Source organism: Hemicordylus capensis, chromosome 2 (genome assembly GCF_027244095.1).
Source record: "Hemicordylus capensis ecotype Gifberg chromosome 2, rHemCap1.1.pri, whole genome shotgun sequence".
NCBI classification, from domain to species: Eukaryota; Metazoa; Chordata; class Lepidosauria; order Squamata; family Cordylidae; genus Hemicordylus; species Hemicordylus capensis.
The window spans coordinates 261,864,542-261,880,862 of NC_069658.1; the positions used below are offsets into that span (position 1 = coordinate 261,864,542).

Consider the following 16,321-nt stretch of genomic DNA (forward strand, 5'->3'; position numbering starts at 1 on the left):
ATTAAGCAAAAGAGCTACCATCAGGAGGGGTATAGTGTGTGCATGAGAAGAAGAACACACAGTTGTTGTAGCATCTAAAAATGAGGGCTAGCTTTCTTATTAGCCATTGCTAGAAAAACACAGAATTGCCACCAGTAGAGCAGTGGAAAGTTAAGCAGAAGTGCCCCTGTTTTGGAGGTGGTGGTAGTGGGACTTTTGTGGCTAGTGTTGGGGTCCAGGTCTGGGAACAGGCTCAGTGCATTCAGTTGCATTCACAGTGCATTCCCTTCTGGATATGCTGAATGGTGCCTAACACTCCTCTCAGGCTAGCTTGCTATGGTCAGCAGATCAGAGGGTGAATCCAGCTCCTCTGGTCTTCTTTTCACCTACAAATTCCTCTCCCTTCTCCACCTCCAGATCCATTGCCTGGTGCGGACACAAACAGACTTTGTTGAAGACCTTGATCCTTACTTATCCAACACATATTTAACATGGGTGGAGTCACCATTTTGCCGCCTATAGGGGAAAGGCTTTTGCCACCCTTAAAAAAATCCAAGCACTGCGGGGAGGGGGTGGGTGAGAGGAAAGTCCCCCTCCTTTACTATTTTTTACTTCTAGTAGTACTAGTAGCCGTTGATAGACCTCTCCTCCATGAAGTTATCCAAACCCCTCTTAAAGCCATCCAGGTTGTTGGCTGTCACCACATCTTGTGGCAGAGAATTCCACAAGTTGATTATGCGTTGATTATCTTCCAAGCAGGCTCATTGACCAAGCTGGGATTTCAGGTAAGGTAGGGGTCTGGATGAAGGCAAGAGTCACACAAGAGATTCAGACCTTGCTCAGTTCAGAGGGGAAGCAGGAGTCAGGCAAGGAGGTAAGAATTTGAACCAGTTAGGATGGTTGGCCCCACCATTTCTCTAGAGCAGTGATTCTCAAACTTGGGTCCTCAGGTGTTATTGGACTTCAACTCCCATAATCCCCAACCAAAGGCCACTGAGGCTGGGGATTATGGGAGTTGAAGTCCAATAACACCTGAGGACCCAAGTTTGAGAATCCCTGCTCTAGAGAAACTCCTATTTCTTAAAAGGGTCTTGCCTGATATTGCAGATTTTGTAGGTTGATTTTTTAAAAAAAACTTAGGTGATGCTAAGGGCCTTTGTCTTAATTGTAATGTCCTCAAGGGATTCCTCTGAATCAGAGGATGGAGACAGATAGTTTATTCTACACAACCATGAAAGCTACAGGTTCTAGTTCCTCCTTTGCATCTGTGCAGCAACCGGGCTCACATCCCAGGAAGGACTCCTTACCTAAAAACTCTTTGTAGGCCATACAGCCTGTAAATTCACCTTCAGCCTCACACACTCCATCAGCAGGTTCACATGACTCATCTGGATTCGCAGCAATGCACTCTCGACATTTTATGGCATCTACTATGAAAGACAGACATGTTGATTTGAACTCCTCCCTGCAAAAAATTGTCCATAGTGGAACGGTCACTAAACCAACATTCTCTTTTGTTAAATGGACATTGGGTCATGTGTGCTGGAACAGGGCATTGCTGGGAGTAAACAGGGCCTGCCCCAGGTCTCTGTGATCCCCACTGAGTTTGATAGGGCACAGGAACATAGGAAGCTGAATCATACTGGGTCAGACCATTGGTCCGTCTAGCTCAGTATGGTCTACACCAGGGATTCTCAATGTTGGGTCCCCAGATGTTATTGGACTTCAACTCCCATAATCCCCAACCAAAGGCCACTTGGGAGAGGGATTATGGGAGCTGAAGTCCAGTAACAGCTGGAGACCCAACGTCGAGAATCCTTGGTCTACAATGACTGGCAGAGGCTTCTTCAATGTTTCAAACAGGAGTCTTTCCCAGCTCTGCTGGAGATGTCAGGGATTGAACCTGGAACCTTCTGCATGCAAACCAGGTGCTCTGCCACTGAGCTGCAGCTCCATCCCCTAAGGAGAATATCTTACAGCAGATGAAGCTCACATGTAGTCCCCTATCTAAATGCAAACCAAGGCTGCTTAGCAAAGGGGACAATTCATGCTTGCTACCTTCCCTAGGGAGCAAGAGGTTGCTGATGCGAAACCCTGCTGCTATGTTTCCCAGACTATGGGAAACATCTATATCGGACAGCAGTGATATAGGAAGATGCTGAAAGGCATCATCTCGTACTGCACGGGAGGAGGCAATGGTAAACCCTTCCTGTAGTCTACCAAAGACAACCACAGGGGTCTGTGGTCGCCAGGAGTCGACACCAACTAGCTGGCACAACTTTACCTTTATCTTTTACCGCAAGACTGGCTCTCCACCTCAACTGAGCAGATGGGAGTCTAGAAGGCAGCTAGGACTGGAAAAACAGATTCTCATTCTGGGCAAGGAGCAAGGTTAGCCCAGGCACTAAATGTGCCCCCTGGATGTACCTCTCTTCCTTCTCCTGTAACTGATCTGCCATTCATTTCTATGAGTCAAGGAAAAGTGCTGCCCTTTCAGACAATGTTATAGTTCAGGCAAAACCCCTGGCAGAGACACTGCAAGGAACAAAACCCAGTGTCCCTCTTGCCTCTCCAGAGGGCCACTGTAAAACAGGAAAGGAGGGAGCAATATGTTTCTGATGACTTCCCATTAAAAGAACCCTAGGAGCTTGGAGAAGCTTTATGTGAAGCTACGTATTCACACGTGCAGGCAAAACCAAGTTAAGGAAGCCTAGCCTGGTTTTGCCTGCACGTGTGTACCACCAGGTCTGATCCCAGCACCACCTCAGCAGCAAACCCACTTCCACAATCACCCTGTAAAATGAGGTTAGGAGAGTGAGTGCTCTCCAAAACACCACTTCTCTGATCTTCTGCCAGCCATGGCTGCGAGGATCCTGGCCAGCTTCATGGAGGGGGGATCCCCATAATGCACCGCACATTTGTATGGTGCATTATGGGAACTCTGGTGATGTTGGGGGAAGCAGGGCAATGTGTTATGGCACCCCGACCCCCCCCCCCAAGCTACTGGAAGCAGTCAGTAATCATCTGGGCGGGTGCTCTGCCTGCCAAAAAGGGAGCCCACGACCATCTGCAGGAAGGTAAGCTTCTTAAGGCTTCCTCCCTACTAACCCTCTTCCTATTTCTCACTGGTTATGAGAAAGAGCTCTGTGTCTGATGGAATGCTGCCAATCTGTTAGATACTAGGAGGGGATGATGCATCTGATGGTTTGTGTCCTTCCAAACTCAGGTAGGAAGGAGAAAGATGGTGGAAAAGACAACTCCAAAGGTAGGTCAGGAAGGTAGATAGATCTCTGTCTGCCAAATCAATTGTCACACCTTCTTCTTGCTCCAGATCCCCCCTCTTTCCCACACTGACGTGACTGTTCCCATGACCAGGGTGCAGCCAGACGGCATCTTGAGAAGCAACACTGCCCTTAACTTGATAGGATGAAGAAATCATGGTGGTGAGTTGGTTCCATTGGAGGCAGAAGTAGTAGTTGGAAAGAAGTTGAAAAGTGGGTATGTTGAATGCATGGGAGGTAGAATGTAGGGGTTGGAGACAGGAATGGGAGTTTGGGTGGTCTGCATAGCCCTGCTTTGAATTTCCAGTGATTTAGCCCTAGACCCTGGTTGTTCTGTTCACCCCAAATATTATCCCCCAGGAAAGGTGCTTAACACAGGAATATCACTGGGAGCAGGGCAAAGTTGCCTCACACCACTACCATCAGGCCAGTTTGGGGCCAGTTGCCAAGACTCTTGTGCAAAGAACGCTATAGGGAGAAATGTGCAAAACAGCCACTAAGCTCCATTGTTGAGCACTCTTTCCAATCCTGGTCAAAAAAGTAGGTTTTTTAAATTTGCACACACACCCCTTGATGATTATGTCCAGGAATTATCTCTGACAAATGTGACAACCCTAGGGGCAGTAGGACTTTCTTCATTCAGGTCATAGAGGAAACTAGACTCCCCTCCATCTTATGCCACTGTGGCTTCAGTTAGTAGGAGCTCCAAAAAAGTAAGTTGCAACTGTGCAGAGCGATACTTTTGGTCTCATTGCCTGCAGTCCAACAGACTCAATATTGTTTTTGTTTTGTTGTTGTAAACTGCCTAGAGACTTAGAGAGTAGGTAGTATATAAATGTGTTAACTATATCTCTATAACTCTATCTATATATATAAAATCCCAATTTGTTCTCAGATTTATTCTTTCAGAACCTACCCTGAAGAATTGCCTAAGCCACTCTTCCCATTCTTAGAAAGCAATCTGAGGGTTTGTCACTTTAGAGAAAGAAAGAACAGGAAGATGGGAGGTTAACAGAGGCAGACTAGGGAGCAGCATCCTTCTCCTTTCCTCACAGGTAAGACTTACCTCCTGGTCTGAGGCAGAGGAAAAGACAGACTGCAAGTAGCCAAACCCGAACTAGGCATGGCCCCTGTGTCCACAGAAAGATGTTGGATGGCCTCATTGGATGGCCTTCAGGCATGGAGTGAGAAAATGACCAATTATCAGCCAGGAGGCAGTCTGGTTTCTATTGCACCTGGAGACAGGAAGACTGACACTTCACTGCTTGGGCAGAGACCATTATATACATACAGACGTCTCCAGACCTTATTGGCTCCTAAGGTCACCTGAGCTCACTGGGCTTGAAAGCAGCAGGAAGACTCTGACCAGCTTCAGCAGTGGGGCTCTGCAGAGCAGCAGAGACCCCACCAACAGTTCCCCCACTTGTAAGCTAGGCTTGCCACCCTCCAGGACTGGCCTGGAGTCTCCAGAAATTGGCACCATTTTCTAGGTGGCTACTAAAGGCAACCCTAGCTTGCCTTCAGTATTTTTTTTTTTTTAAATGATTTTAATGGCTTGATTAAGGATTTTAAGCTAAAATCCCAAATGGCTTGATAATGATATTGGGAAGATTGGGAAAAAATATTGGGGGCAAAAATATCCAGGGATCAGTGACATTGGTAGGTACTTAAACCCTAACCAGCCCAGGCCTACAGACCACCTTTAGATAATTAAACTCAATCATACCTCCCCATCCGCTCTGCTGCACAGAGCCCCACCCCCCATACATAATTATGTATGTTTTTTTAGAGTCTCTAATATTGTAATATAGCACATATGAAGGTGGAAGCAGCAGAGAGCTAGGTTCACTGCTGCACTTCCTTTCTGGAAGAGGTCATGGAGGTGGGAGGGGGCTGATGAGATTCAGGGCTCTGAGCAATTCACTGGGGGTCAATGCCTACCTCCAGTGGGGTATTCCTACCTCTGGCAGGAATAGCTTCAGTCAGAGTTGGCAGATCTCTTACAAGCTGTCCTTGTGGTGCTGTCATGGATCTGTTAGCTCAGCTAACCCAACAGGATTTTATAACCCCCTTCAGCACTCCCCCTGAGAGTAACCAGAAAGCAGCAGCAAAACCAAATGAAGGAAAATAGAAGGCTCACAAAGCAATTAGTCAATGGATTAAGTCCCCTGAACTGAAACTAGGTACCCCCCTCTAACACTAACTGAGTAATAAGTGGAAGGAAAAGACAAAACAAGGAATGAAACAAGCAAAGAACACAGAACAAGGAATTAAGGGAACAATGCAGGGAAGTACAGACAAGACAAACTGGGACACAGAAATGGTTGAAATTCAAGAGCACACTATCTGCAGCCAACAAAGTTGCAAACAGCATCAGAGCAAAGAGAGACTGTTGAATATATATGGCTCAAGAGAACCAGCAGCCAATCAGGCTTCCCTGAGTCAGCACTTTGGCTTTCTTTCTTGGGATCTCCTACACCTGCGTGACTCCCACTGAGCCTGCCTCTTGAGACGTTGTCTCAAGACAGGTGAAATCCCAGGCTCTTCCCCATCAAAGATCATGTCTGGCAGCTGTTGTGAATCCTCAGCTCCAGAGTCTGGTTTCTCTGCCAAATCCTGTGGCTGTGCCTCTAAGCCTTCACTAGCTGGTAAGTCGTCCTGCTCTGACTCTTCTGAGACAGAGGTTTGAGCCATGACAGGTGCAGGGAATAAGGAATATGGGACCCTCTACTGCCATCTCTGGTCCACCCATCCCCTGATTTCTCTTGACTAAGAAAGAGTTAGAAAGTTGATAGCTTGGGAAGACATGGGAAGGAGGTCATTCTCACAACCATCTCTACCCAGGCGAGTGCAGCCCTACCTAGGTAGTGCTGCTCATGAGAACCATCGGGATCAGTCCCAATTCTGGTGCTCCTTGGCTGGGTGGCCCAGGTTTTAAACCTGGCCTAAGAGTGAGGGAGGAGGATGCACATGTCCCTCCTCCCTCACTCCCAGCTCATGTGGGTGAGCAGGATGCCAGCAGCTCCTTTTGGGCTGCTGGCTCACCATAGAGCCAGGGAGAAGGAGTGACCCAGTCTCCAGGCATCCCCCTGCAATGCACCACAGTTTGCATGGTTCATTGTGGGCTTCCTGGAGGCTGGGCGTCCTTCCTCCTGTCACTTCTTCACCACACGGCTCACTGTCCTGGTGCTCGTGTGTGGGCATGTGAGCGGTGAGCCCTGGTTGGGCCCCGATTGTGTAGGGGAGGACAGGCAGGCTCCTGCCTTCTCCTGTAGCCTTTCCCAGCCCCAGCCTCATGGCTTGTGTGTGTGAATGACCCTAAGGTATGCCTGAAGTGTGCCTCTTGAGGAAAAACCTTTATTTTGCATCCAAATTCAGGACAGATCCTCTCATTATGGTGTTCTAATTGAGAATGCTACTGCCAGCCAGGAATGTTTCCTCTGTTCATTAAACAAACTAACTTAGGAAGTACATGACTCACTAGAGCTCACCACCCCGGCAACCCCTAAATATGGTCAAGATCTAGCAGATTTTGCTAATTATAGATATCTCAGTATCCAACATGTGGAACGGGTTTTGGAATATTTTAAATAAAACAATGGCACCCATCAGCAGCCAAGGATAGAACGATCGTTTCCTTTATAGTGTGTGAGCAAATTACATAAATAAATTTGAGAACTGCAGATGACTGAACAGAAAAGGCCATTTGTTGCGAGTTATTATAGATTTTGTACATTTTTCTAAGTGAGGCTAAATTGTGTATTTGCGACTTCATAGAGATGGTCTATACAGAAGTTATTTGATATACAAAAGGGATCCAGATGTAGAGGCTTAATTCAGCATTACTTTTCCTAATCTTGACTCAACATTTTGCTATATACACCTGGAAAGCAAAGCTTTCCATGGAATATCTACCAAGGATCAACATCATATAATGAACTGGTGTTCTGCTGGTATTCTTCTGTGTATATTTTAATAAACTGTAGTAATTGCTTTAGATGAATTTTTAAGAATTTCCAGTAATGCATCAGGTTAAAAATTTCATTGAGGGGAAAAGGAGGGTAGCATGCAGTTAACCTTAAGAAGAGTGCCGTGAAGACAGAACGTTTCTTGGGATGATTAAGGTGGCTAGAATGATCAATTAAACATTGTGGGAGTCTAACCAAGAACACAATGATTCATTTTTAAAGTATGATAAGGCATTGATAAAGAAACCTGATCTCTAGTTAAGGTCAAGTCTGAAGAAATACATTAAGATGCATATCTTATCCAAGTTAAAACCTTTTAAAATCCCATAATGTTCCAAATTCAATGCCAGCCAGGTAAGTGCTTAAGAGACTGGAAGAACATGTTTGACTTTATTTGTGGCAATAAAAAAATCCAAAACTTAAAAATAAAATTCTAAACAATAGATGGGGATATATCCAGGGAGTTTCACCAAATCAATTATCAGTGGCATCCTTATAAATGGAACAAAAGGGGTGCAAATGTCCCTGGGCCCCTGAGAAGGGGAGGCACTGACTGACTGACAGCTCACTCTTCACACCCCACTCACCTCCCCTGTCAGTTATGTTATCATGCATCTGGGCTAGGGATGTGCACGAAGGTCTTCGGCGCCGGCGGGGGTAGCGCTTTAAGGGCGGGGGAGGGTGTACACACCCCTCCCGCCACATTTCCCCCGCGGGCGCGCTGTCGGTTTTAAGCCCCTCGGGGCGGCAGCGTTCCTCCCTGCTGCCCCGTTTCTGTCATTGGCTGGAAGTGGCCGGAAGTCGTGAGTGTGCGTGCGCCCATCGTGCGCGCACGCACACACGGCAGAGGGGCACGCGCGCATGCACAACGGGCGCACGCACACTCGCGACTTCTGGCCACTTCCGGCCGATGACAGAAACGGGGCAGCAGGGAGGAACGCTGCCGCCCCGAGGGGCTTAAAACCGACAGCGCGCCGGCGGGGGAAATGTGGCGGGAGGGGTGTGTACACCCTCCCCCGCCCTTAAAGCGCTACCCCCGCCGGCGCCGAAACGGCCCCAAACCCGAAACGTTTCGGAGGCCTTTACAATGGCCTCCGAAACGTTTCGGGCACGTGCCTAATCTGGGCTTGTATGTATAGTAGATTTGTAGTAACATGTTTGGCAGCATTGTTGATTTTCATGCAGTCAGATTTGGGACACATTTAAAAAACTGATCTAGCGTCATTCTACAGCAAGGAAGATAAAATTAGATTATACATACTGTACATGTAGACTGGGGTTTTTGTTTCATTCTATTTTTGTTCATGTCCTAGATGCTATTCACAGATTTGTCATGTGATGATGAAGCAGGGTGCTCTTCCAGCTTTAGTGTTTCTGCATTGGTTCTTGGACACAAGACTACACTTATATGGAAAAATGAATACCTGCAAATGTGGTTGAATTCTGGAGCAACTTGTACTATTAAAGCCACTGATATCAGAGTATATACAGGTGAAACTCGGAAAATTAGAATATCGTGCAGAAGTCCATTAATTTCAGTAATGCAAATTAAAAGGTAAAACTGATATATGAGACAGACGCATTACATGCAAAGCGAGATAAGTCAAGTCTTAATTTGTTATAATTGTGATGATCATGGCGTACAGCTCATGAAAACCCCAAATCCACAATCTCAGAAAATTAGAATATTACATGGAACCTAGAAGACAAGGATTGAAGAATAGAACAATATCGGACCTCTGAAAAGTATAAGCATGCATATGTATTCAGTACTTGGTTTGGGCCCCTTTTGCAGCAATTACTACCTCAATGCGGCGTGGCATGGATGCTATCAGCCTGTGGCACTGATGAGGTATTATGGAAGACCAGGATGCTTCATTAGCGGCCTTCAGCAATTCTGCATTGTTTGGTCTCATGTCTCTCATCCTTCTCTTGGCAATGCCCCATAGATTCTCTATGCGGTCAGGTCAGGCGGGTTTGCTGGCCAATCAAGCACAGTACACTGTATACTTTTCAGAGGTCCGATATTGTTCTATTCTTCAATCCTTGTCTTCTTGGTTCCATGTAATATTCTAATTTTCTGAGATTGTGGATTTGGGATTTTCATGAGCTGTACGCCATGATCATCACAATTATAACAAATTAAGGCTTGACTTATCTCGCTTTGCATGTAATGCGTCTGTCTCATATATCAGTTTCACCTTTTAATTTGCATTACTGAAATTAATGGACTTTTGCACGATATTCTAATTTTCCGAGTTTCACCTGTAACTATTATCATACCATTTTCACTTGTTAGCAGTTTGTTTTCATGCTCCATTCAAGTTACTGATTTACTTTTAAAGCTACTGATTTACCTTTAAAGGTCAGGACCAAGGTATTTAAGAAGTGTAAGAGATAGCTTATTTGAAACATGGATGGGTGGGGGGGAAACAACAGCTGAGCCATCATTCAGTTTTCTGGAACACAAGTCTTTCATTTCCCTACAAGGGCATCAGGTTTGCATCCTTGCTCAAGGAGGCAAGTTGTCTTAATATTATACCTCTCTTCAAACACACACTTCCCTCAAACTAAACTAAATGTGGCAATAACGGCCATAGGAAAAAAGCAGTTAACATCACAGCAGCAGCAACAACCAGGAGTAAAACTTAATTAAAACCAAAAGCTGGGCAGAGAAGAAAAATCTTTACAGTCTTATTGACTATTAATTAGGCTAATCTAGTTCAGTATTGTCTATATTGAGCTAGAGGGGCCTAATTAATGACAACTTTATCCTTCCTTTTCTCCAAGAAGCTCAGGGAGGTGTACATGTCCACCATTTTATCTTCACAACAATTTTGTGACGTAGTTTAGGCTCAGAGATGGTGACTGCTGGCCCAGAGTTACCCACTGAGCGTCATACCTGGTCAACCTCCAGGTTGATAGGGACCTATTAATGAGCCCCTGTTGGCTACAGGGCTGTTCCACGAGCAGCCTAGTCCAAGCTATGGCAGCCTAACTTAGGCTAGGCTACTTGTGTGGAGTGCCAGGATCCGGCGATCCCACCCACCCAAATCCAACTTCTAAGTCTGGCCTTTAGCCAAGCTTAAGGGTGCGAGCGCATCCTTAACCCAGCTACTGGGACAGGTGCCTAGAGTGCCAGTCTCATGGGGGTATCCCCCAATGAACCACACTTGTCATGTGGTGCATTGTGGGATACCTGGAGGCCAGGTTGCAGTGTCCCGACTTCCAGAGATCTGTACAGCTCAAGCAGTACAGATCGTGTGGGCACACTGCAGCATGCCTGAAGAGGAGGCACACCATTGACTGGGGGGGAAAGTGAGTTGGACCTTGTCTTCCCCCTCCATGCACCTGCACGTGGGTCATGTGAATACCCTTTATGGTTTTTTAACCAGCTGTGAATCCATCCAACCATGGTATCATCTAGCTTTCATTTTACCATCGTGTCAACAAGGATATCAGGGGAGACTTCGTAAAATGCTTGGCTGAAATCAAGATACACTATATCCACTGCATTCTCATGTTCTACTGAACATTACTTTAGTAAAGGAGGCAACTATTTGGAGGCATGATTCCCTCCTTTCATTAGTAAATCTGTTGCCTGATTGGACAACATTTCCTATTTTGCATGACAAGATAGATGCAAAATAGGCATCACCTATTACAGTTTCACCATCTTCTCCAAACAGCAGACCTACCACTTCCTTAACCTTTCTTTTGTTTCAGAAAAAAAACCGAAACCCCCTTTGTGTTGTTTTTGACATTTTTGCAAGCCTCAACTCATTCTGAGCCTTAGTTTTTCTGACACCATCCATACAGTTCCAGGCCATTTTTATAAGGCAACTTCATAATTTCATTGTCTGTCCAGCATTTCATGCCAATGAGGTTCATTGTGGTGAGCATAAAGTTATAGTTTATGTGTAAAAAAAAAAAATCCCCTTCTCAGCTCTACTGTAAATTATATAAAATGTAGAACTTTAAAACCCCCGAAGTCCATTTGATCATTTCAAATGTCCTTTTCAACATTTTATTCAATTCTATGATTTCTTTTTCCCCCTAGCTATAACAACTGGAACATACATTTTTCTCCAAATAAGAGTTAGACTGAACTGTTTCTGAAGTTAAATTCAAAAAAGAATGCAAGGGTTCCTCCCAAGAAGAAGCATCGGAGAACTTTCTTCAGCATCCCTGCCCAAGGGCCAACCACATAAAACATATCCCCTTGATGAATATCCTCTTTGCTATTCATTGGATATCTGTGTCTCATTTGCCTGAATCTGTGTCTAATTTGTCAAACAATTCCAGACAGATTACCTGACAGGTATATATTTATGTACTGCATGCAACAAAAGGACCTGGCTTCAAAAAAACCCTACTAGAAACAGAAAGGCAGAACTTAATGAGTTGTGCTTGGTAAAGGGACTGTTGTTCTTCAAAAACTGAACTTCGACTTCGGCTGATATGCCAGCTGTGTCCATTTCTTGAGATAAATGACCTCAGAACAGTAGTACATCTGCTGGTCACCTCCAGACTTGACTATTACAATGTGCTGTATGTGGGGCTGCCTTTGTATGTAGTCCAGAAACTGCAGTTAGTCCAGAATGCAGCGGCCAGATTGGTCTCTGGGTCATCTCGGAGAGACCATATCACTCCGGGCAGAGTACAAGGTTTGGCTACAACCTATAAAGCGCTAAACAGCTTGGGTCCTGGGTATTTAAGAGAACGCCTTCTTCCCTATGAACCACACCGCCCATTGAGATAATCTGGAGAGGTTTTTCTGCAGTTGCCACAGGCTCGTTGGTGGCTACTTGGGGATGGGCCTTCTCCATTGCTGCCCCGAGGCTTTGGAACACACTTCCTGCTGAAATAAGAGCCTCCCCATCTCTTACAACTTTTACAACTACAATTGTGTTTTAATAGATTTAACTTTTTAATTTCAATTGTTGAAATGTTTTAATAATAATAATAATAATAATAATAATAATTTGATTTTGAAATGTTTTAATCTTTTATTGGCTGTTTTTATTGTTTTGTAAACCCAGAGAACTTGTGTTTTGGGCGGTATAGAAATGTATTAAATAAATTATAATAATTATTAAACTCAGTGTGGTGTAGTGGTTAGAGTGCTGGACTAGGACCAGGGAGACCTGAGTTCAAATCCCCATTCAGCCATGATACTAGCTGGGTGACTCTGGGCCAGTCACTTCTCTCTCAGCCTAACCTACTGCACAGGGTTGTTGTGAGGAGAAACCTAAGTATGTAGTACACCACTCTGGGCTCCTTGGAGGAAGAGCGGGATATAAAATGTTTTTTAAAAAATAATGTTTGATACCAGGTCAACAGAGAATGCTACTAGCATGCAAACCTAACAAGGGTAGTGTGGTTGTTAGAGCGTTGATTGGGATCAGGGAGACCAGAGTTCAAATCCCCATTCAGCTAAAAACCTCATTGGGGTGACTCTGAGTCTAACCTACCTCACAGAGTTGTGAGGATAAACATAACCATGCATTCCACTTTGGGTACCTTAGGAAGAGCTGGATATAACTGTAAAAATAAAATAAACAAGGAGACTATTCTCACTATCACTGGAAAACAGGCTACCTCCAGCCTCAAAGGCAAGATGCCTCTAAGTACCAGTTGCAGGGCAGTAACAGCAGGAGAAAGGGCACGCCCTCAACTCCTGCCTGTGGCTCCCAGCGGCATCTGGTGGGCCACTGTGTGAAACAGGATGCTGGACTAGATGGGCCTTGGGCCTGATCCAGCAGGGCTGTTCTCAAGTTCTTAAGGGAGCTTAGCCCGCTTTCCAGGGATTATGGGAACTACACATGAGTAGACCCCCAACCTGGAGGCTGCAAGCAGCCTCCTGGGCTCGGGCGTCTCTCCAGGATGCCCCCCCGTGTTTGTGCGGGGCATCCTGGAACTTCCAGGGGCCATGCGGCCCCTGATCCCTGCAGTCCCCACCGGCTCTGTGACAGAGCCGGCAGCCATGTGGGTGGCCGATCCAGCCACCCAGCTACAAGTGGCTGCTTGTCTGCAGGGAGAGTGGGTTAAGCCTGCTCTCCCCACAGACCACATTGAGGCACTTCACAGCAATCATGTGAGGCGGCTCAAGTTGTTCTAGTAAGAACTAATCTGCCTACTTTCCTTTCACTATCACTACAACTGGACTAAATTTGGTTCAAATTGGTTAGGAAGTCCAAAAGTTAGATCTCTTGTGTCTCAAATGTACGCGCATCTACCATTTTGGATTGGGGTGGATAACATATCACAAACTATGCCACTGAGGTGTCCCTGTGTGTCACTCACTGCAACTGTACCTAATTTGGTTCAAATTGGTTGGACAGTCCACAAATTAGCCCGCTTGCACCTCAGATGTTCATGTGGCCACCATCTTGAATTGGAGTGGATGACATCATCACAAACTATGCCATTGGGGCACCCCTATGTGTCCCTACATCTGTAGCTAGTTTGGTTCAAATTGGTTAGGTGGTTCACAAGTTAGCCCTCTTGAGCCTCAAAAGTTTACACATCTGCCATCTTGAATCGGGGTGGATGACATTATCACAATCCATGCCTTTGAGGTGTCCCTATGTGTCACTCTCACTAAAATTGTACCTAACTTGGTTCAAATCAGTTAGACATCCCACAAGTTAGCCCTCTTCCATCTCAAATGTTCACGCATCTACCATCTTGAACTGGAGTGGATGACATCATCACAAACTATGCCATTGGGGCATCCCAATGTGTCCCTACAGGTTTAGCAAATTTGGTTCAAATTGGTTAGGAGGTTCACAGGTTAGCCCTCTTGCACCTCAAAAGTTTATGCCTCTGCCATCTTGGATCAGGGTGGATGACATCATCACAAACTTTGCCGTTAAGGTGTCCCTGTGTGTCCCTACAACTGTACCCAATTTGGTTCAGATTGGTCCCGAAGTTGATTTGGTTCATATTGGTTGTGAAGTGGACACACGGACTCAAGGACACACAAAATGCTGGGGTTTAAGGGGAAGTGAAGAAGAATAGTAACTAACCCAGACAAGCAAAGCTGTACTGCTAGACCAATTTTTAATTTATAAAGGTAATTAAAAAGATATCCCATATATCACTGAAATCGGTGAGCCCACTAGAACAAATTACAGTTCCCATTGCTCTTTATGCCAGGCATGTGGTCATTTTATTTATTTGTTTATTTAATACATTTCTATACTGCCCCACATGCAAGTTCTCTGGGCAGTTTACAAAACAATAAAAACAGCCAATAAAAGATAAAACATTTCAACAACTAAAATTAAAAAGTCAAAACTATTAAAACACAATTAAGGCAGTATCTAATTGAAAGCCTGGGTGAACAAATGCATCTCGACTGCCCTTTTAAAAGTTGTAAGAGATGGGGAGGCTCTTATTTCAGAAGGAAGTGTGTTCCAAAGCAATGTGGCAGACATCAGGGAGCGGTAGAGATGTGTCCCTTCATTCTTCTGACACTAGCATTGCAGCAACAAACAAGATGAGTGGGAGAAGGGACTTGGGAGAGGAAAGGAAGGCAGGCAGCTGCGTGAGACAGAGGGGAGCCAGTCTTGTGGTAGCAGGCATGACTTAGCTAAGCAGGGTCTGCCCTGGTTGCATCTGAATGGGAGACTTGATGTGTGAGCACTGCAAGATATTCCCCTCAGGGGATGGAGCCGCTCTGGGAAAAGCAGAAGGTTTCAGTTCCCTCCCTGACTTTTCCAAGATAGGGCTGAGAGAGATTCCTGCCTGAACCTTGGAGAAGCTGCTGCCAGTCTGTGAAGACAATAATGATCTAGGTGGACCAATGGTCTGACTCAGTGTATCACAGCTTCCTATGTTCCTATGAAAGGGGAATACCCTGTTTCGCTCCCAATCATATTACTGATCCAAACATGCTCAGAACTGTACTTGGAAAATGAGTTGTAGGGAAGCCCTGTTCCAGCCCTACTGGGGAGGGGGAGTTTGCCCATCACTAGTAACTAAACTGTATTCTTATCATTACTTATTATATAACATTTTGCAATGTTAAAGCTATTTACATAGAAAATAATAATAATAATTAATAATAATAACCCTCTGTTTCTTTCTTCAAGATGGCTTAAGAATGGCAACTTGAAGAAAGAAATAGAGGGTTTAATATTAGCTGCACAAGCTCAGGCACTAAGAACAAATGCAATAAGAGCAAAAGTAGAAAAATCCACCACAAACAGCAAGTGCCACCTTTGTAAAGAAGCAGATGAAACAGTGGACCACCTAATCAGCTGTTGTAAAAAGATCGCACAGACTGACTACAAACAAAGGCATGATAAGGTAGCAGGGATGATAAATAGCAGCAATAGCACTTACATTTATATACCGCTCTATAGCCAGAGCTCTCTAAGCGGTTTACAATGATTTAGCATATTGCCCCCAACATTCTGGGTACTCATTTTACCGACCTCGGAAGGATGGAAGGCTGAGTCAACCTTGAGCCCCTGGTCAGGATCGAACTTGTAACCTTCTGGTTACAGGGCGGCAGTTTTACCACTGCGCCACCAGGGGCTCATTAAACTGGAACATCTGCAAAAAAATACAAGCTACCTGTAGCCAAACATTGGTGGGACCATAAAATTGAAAAGGTTGTAGAAAATGAAGATGCAAAAATATTATGGGACTTCTGACTTCAAACAGACAAACATCTGCCACACAATACACCAGATATAACTCTAGTCGAGAAGAAAGAAAAACAAGTTAAAATAATCAACATAGCAATACCAGAGGATAGCTGAACAGAAGACAAGGAAATAGAAAAAATAGCAAAATACAAAGATCTACAAATCAAAATTGAAAGGCTGAGGCAGAAGAAGACCAAAATAATCCCAGTAGTAATTGGTGCCCTAGATGCAATTCCAAAACATCTTGAAGAGCACCTCAAAACCATCGGGGCCACAGAAGTCACCATCAGCCAATTACAAAAAGCAACTTTACTGGGAACAGCCTATATTCTGCGATGATATCTATAATAATAACAGCAACAACATTGATAATAAAATCCAGCCATCCCAGGTCCTTGGGAAGGACTCGATGTTTGGATAAAACAAACCAGTC

At 45.0% G+C, this 16,321-nt stretch overlaps 1 protein-coding gene across 1 annotated transcript in view; it reads right to left on the minus strand.

Annotated features, from left to right (window-relative positions):
• The window catches only part of LOC128341780 (protein PIP-1-like), a 58,330-nt gene that overhangs the window by 222 nt on the left and 41,787 nt on the right, over window positions 1-16,321 (minus strand). Inside the window, exon 4 of the mRNA XM_053288308.1 lies at window positions 1,287-1,406. Within this exon, the coding sequence (XP_053144283.1) occupies window positions 1,287-1,406 (120 nt within the window). The remainder of the gene's footprint in view (window positions 1-1,286; window positions 1,407-16,321) is intronic.